Source organism: Oratosquilla oratoria, chromosome 4 (genome assembly GCF_046742065.1).
Source record: "Oratosquilla oratoria isolate Oo_2021 chromosome 4, ASM4674206v1, whole genome shotgun sequence".
Taxonomy (NCBI): domain Eukaryota; kingdom Metazoa; phylum Arthropoda; class Malacostraca; order Stomatopoda; family Squillidae; genus Oratosquilla; species Oratosquilla oratoria.
This window is the reverse complement of record NC_134780.1, coordinates 6,787,697-6,792,696: the sequence shown is the minus strand read 5'-3', so window position 1 is coordinate 6,792,696 and position 5,000 is coordinate 6,787,697. Positions and strand designations below refer to the sequence as shown.

Below are 5,000 nucleotides of genomic sequence, written 5' to 3'. Positions count from 1 at the left end.
GCCTCTTTTCGAGACAGCCAGACACCACCCTACGGCAGTGAGCTCAGAGCTCATTATTAGCAGATCTCTGGGTAGGTCTCAGACCACTCACACTCCACACACCGGGAATGCAAGGTCACAACTCCTTGACTAACGTCCCGTACCTACTCGCTGCTAGGTGAACAGGGGCTACACGTGAAAGGAGACAAACCCAACTTGTCTCCGCCCGGCCGGGGAATCGAACCCCGATTCTCCGGCTTGTGAGGCCAGTGCCTTACCAATCCGCCACCGGATTGTGTGTGTGTGTGTGTGTGTGTGTGTGTGTGTGTGTGTGTGTGTGTGTGTGTGTGTGTGTGTGTGTGTGTGTGTGTGTGTGTGTGTGTGTGTGTGTGTGTGTGTGTGTGTGTGTGTGTGTGTGTGTGTGTGTGTGTGTGTGTGTGTGTAAAAACAATTTTTATAACAGGCCACTTTCGCTTTCAAGTGATTATTGAACACTTTTGACATCATAGCGTCCTGTACTGATTATGTTGTGGTAAAGTATCAGGCGATTTTATTGCATAGTTATTATATGAATACTGTTGTAGCTGATTTCAGCTAAGGAGTCTTTTTTTTTATATTCAGGATTCACAAATATTCAGTGGTGCGGAGCCATATACTTGAGCAATGTTGCAGCTATATTTATAGAATTGTCTAATGTTAGTCAAAATAATTTTCTTCATTACAGGAATACAACAACTCCTCATGTTTTTTCTTAAGCTAAATGTCTTATTCTCTTTGCCAGTCTCCCCAACAGAGAGCGGCTTCACATCGATTGCCCTCAAGCTATATATATAGAATTGTCTAAAGTTAGTCAAAAAAAAAATTCATTACAAGCACCCGGACCTGGCTTCGCCAGGTGTGCTTGGCCTACGGCGTAGCTCGCTTTGCTCGCGAGAGAATTTGACGACAACGTCGGGAGACTTTGACGACTCCTTTTGGAGACTGAAGGCTCCTTTAGGAGATTTTGAAGACTCCTTCGTAATACTTCTCCTGGCAATATTTCGTAAAGATTCTCTTAGCAATATTTCATAAAGATTTCTCTAGGTAATATTTCGTAAAGATTCTCCTGTTAACATTTGGTAAAGATTCTCTTGGCAATATTTCGTAAATATTTTCTCATTAATATTTCGTAAAGATTCTTTTATCAGAATTCCGTAAAGATTCTCTTTTTCTTGGTAGCACCACTTTCTTTTTCCATGGTAATATTAGTGTTTCCGGTGATGACTCATTTCCGGGTTGGGCCTTGCGTAGAAGGTTGGAAGGTTTAGAGAGAAATATTTTTCTATGTTAGTGGAGTGGAGATTCTCTTGGCAATATTTCGTAAAGATTCTCTTAGCAATATTTCGTAAAGATTCTCTTGGTAATATTTCGTAAAGATTCTCTTGTTAACATTTGGTAAAGATTCTCTTATTAACATTTGGTAAAGATTCTCTTGGCAATATTTTGTAAATATTTTCTCATTAATATTTCGTAAAGATTCTTTTGTCAGAATTCCGTAATTCCGTTTTTATGTATATAGATTCTCTTGGCAATATTTCGTAAAGATTCTCTTAGTGTTATTTCGTAAAGATTCTCTTGGTAATATTTCGTAAAGATTCTCTGAATCTGAGTCAGATGTGTCCCCGGGAGTTAGTGTTTCCGGTGATGACTCATTTCCGGAGTAAGAGGTTGGAAGGTTTTAGAGAGATTTTTTTTTTATGTATATAGACAGGAATACAACAATTCCTCATGTTTTTTTCTTAAGCTAAATGTCGTTTTCTCTTTACCTTTCTCCCTAACAGAGAGCGGGTTCACATCGAGTGCCCCCAGACGATGACGGGACGGTACATCTATATTAAAGCAGGAGGGGTCGCTAATCGCTGGCACCGGCTCTTTTCCCTCGTCCTATGTGAGGTCATGATCTACTAGACCCGGAGGCAGTGCCCTTGACCCCCCCCTCTCCCTCATCGTGCGCAAAGTAACGGTCTTCGAGACCAGAAGCTCAACGAAACGCGTAGATTGGAATCTGTTTGGAATCATGTAGAGGACAGTCGGGTGTCTCTTCAACGGACTCCTTCCAGAGTCTCTAAAGAAGGAACCACATCTTGGAACCACATACTTGGAATCACATCTATGTGCTCTGAGGCCGAAGAACCGGCGTAGTTCTGTGACCCCAACGACATTTGGGATCGAGAAGGAGACGAGACATTTGGTAGGAAAAAGTGTGTTGACAATACGTGGTCACCAAATGAAAAGGTCTCGTATGGAAGTTTGTGTGAAATGACACTATAGTAATTGTGTCTTTCGGGAAAAAAAAGATGACTGCAAATCAAAAAGCAAACCGTATGTTTACACAGGGTAAATGATATGTTGGAAATCTTTATCCAGTGCAAAATGAAAATGTATATGAAGAGAGAACATAGCAGGGAATCTTATTCGAAAATGTATAAGATGCCTCCAGGAAGCTTTGTAAATTAAGTGTAGCGGTATGAACAGCGTCAGTGACGTAACTGATGTGTTGTTGTAATGACGCGTTGTACTTCTAAGACTCTATGGATTATATCTACAAGAGGTGTAAGAGGTAATGAGTAAGGATCATCTCAAGCATCGTCAGCATTTTCTTAAAACTCTCTGAGTGTGCGTGTAGTCAGTTTTGACAAGATTATAGTTATGAAACACTTTCTATAACTTCAAGTTCTCTTTAAGTTTACTTGCAAGGGCGGTTATCCTGCTAAGCACCATAAGTGATTCTCCAGCAGACTTGAAACTTTATCATTTCCTGAAATATCAGCAATGAATTAAAAAAGAACGTTGTTGCTTTTTAGTTTGAAAAAACTGTCTATAGTATGACCTGCCTGTGCACTAAAGCAGCGATGAATATTTTCATAGGTTATGTAATTGGTAAGATCAGATTATCTGCTGTGTATATTAGGAATTCCATAGTGAAAGTAAGTAGATTGTGCCATAAAAATAGGTCCAGAAATGGACTTGCAAGACTTCTGAAGATGAGCAGAAGGAGGAAGATCAATTTGTATAGTGTTAGACAAAGCTCCAGACTTGACTTGAGGAGCAACAGAATATTAAGAGTTAAAAAGTGTAAAAAATATTCTCTTTCCAAGAAAACTAGGAGGGGGAGGTTACATGAACTTCCTAAACTGTTTGAGGGTGAACTAAGCTGAACATGAAACCTTTGTGGTTATAGATAATACAACTGTTAATTCCATGATAACTTTTATTTCTGTTGCTGTTAACTCTGCCGAGGCAAAAGGACTATGCAGTCTGAGGATGCAAAACTGTACTAAAAGATTAACTTGTGTCTAAGGTGGGTCCCAATTGTAAACTATCCAGGAATAGGATCCCCTGATCCCTGCCTGTGTAGTAGAAAATGGCGTCAAAACACTCGCAGCTTTGATTAGCTATATAATTGACTGAACTTATCTTCAGAAATGTAGATCATTGTTACCGCTTACATCCACGTTACCAACTAGATTGACGTCGTACGTTCTTATGAATTACAAAAAATAAAATAAAATAAAATAAAATAAAAAGACTTTGATGTTATTAAAAGAATATTAAATGTTTAGATGATGCGATTGTTGATGCTGTTATTGTTGTCAGTGATTTTGTTGCTGTTGGTTTAATGGAATCTCAGTGAGACAGAATCTCCTCAGATTTCCCAGTGATCTTGCAAACGACTACGCGATACACTCAGTCTACTACACATCAGAGAGGCACGTTTTCTTTGTGATAATGAGCGAGAAAAGACGTGTAGAGGACTAGCAGCTCAGAAAATGTACAAAAGAAAATGAACGAGAATAGACAACTCAGTGGGTAGTTTGAATTTTATTTTAGTTTACATTAATTACTGCATTCTCTACATTCGTTCAAAATGAACCGCTTAAGTCATGGTTCTGATTCTTATGAAAGGTTTAGTTTGTGTCGTATATGGAATATGATTTTATTTTATTCTTTTCAAATTCAAATCTGCTGTCAAAGCAGCCCTTCAAAATGAAGCGCTTAAGTCATGGTTCTTTTTCTTATGAAAGTTTTAGACTGTGTCGTATATGGGATATGATTTTATTATTTTTTTCTTTTATTCAAATCTGCTGTCAAAGCAGCCCTTGCTTAGAGAATTTCAAATTCACTTCCAGTAGGACTTAATGCCTTTATGGATAATTCCAGTACCATTAAACTATTTCACTTGCAAACGAACTTGGTGCGGAAGGTAAGATGATCTTGTCAAACGAGAACCGAGAATTTAGGAAGAAAACGTAAGTGGGTTGATGTCTTATTAGATTTTTTTTTTTTTCATCAGTCCACAACCAATTAACCTAGGTGTTCTCCTCAAGTTTAAAAAGAACACATTAAAAATACAGCCTCCCTGATCTTTCTTCCACTCATCTTCAAAGACGTATTATGATAAGAACAAAAAGAAGAGCGTTTTCTTCCTTTTGGGAAACTCTCAATCCGTTTTCTTCGGCTCTCAAAGTAATCACGTACTCATGAACTTCAAATATAGAGTTTTACCTCAGTCTCTCAGTACACATGCAAAGTAAATAAGCTTATTCTACATCCAAGTCATTCACTCATTTCGCAGCAAGAATACAGTTTTACTCACTCAATTCATTCATCCACTTTAGGCATATCCATTTATCCGTCTGCTCCTTTGGTCTTAACAGAATAGTCCATTGACTTGGGATTGCCACAGGAGTTAAACGGGCAAGATTTAAATTGATTTAGGGCGCTTGAAAATTGATAAAAGGATTCTTGTGTTGATGTGAATCTCTGGCGCTTTTTAGTTGAGGTGATGTCAACGCAAATTACAGTTGCTTCCAGGTTGAAATACAAAACGTCGTAAAACGTATGTAGGTTTTGTCTTCTCATCATCATGTGCAGGTTCACGGACATATTTTTCATTTCTTCTTCTTCTTCTTCTTCTTCTTCTTCTTCTTCTTCTTCTTCTTCTTCTTCTTCTTCTTCTTCTTCTTCTTCTTCTTCTTCTT

General features: G+C 38.3%; 1 protein-coding gene across 2 annotated transcripts in view; it reads left to right on the top strand.

The window, feature by feature from the left end:
- The window catches only part of LOC143024271 (lactadherin-like), a 944,392-nt gene extending 939,393 nt beyond the window's left edge, over positions 1-4,999 (top strand). For both annotated transcript variants that reach the window (XM_076183060.1, XM_076183059.1), the window contains exon 11: positions 1,800-4,999. In XM_076183060.1, the coding sequence (XP_076039175.1) occupies positions 1,800-1,926 (127 nt within the window). In that variant the 3' untranslated portion in view covers positions 1,927-4,999. The remainder of the gene's footprint in view (positions 1-1,799) is intronic.
- Position 5,000: the final 1 nt, after the last annotated feature.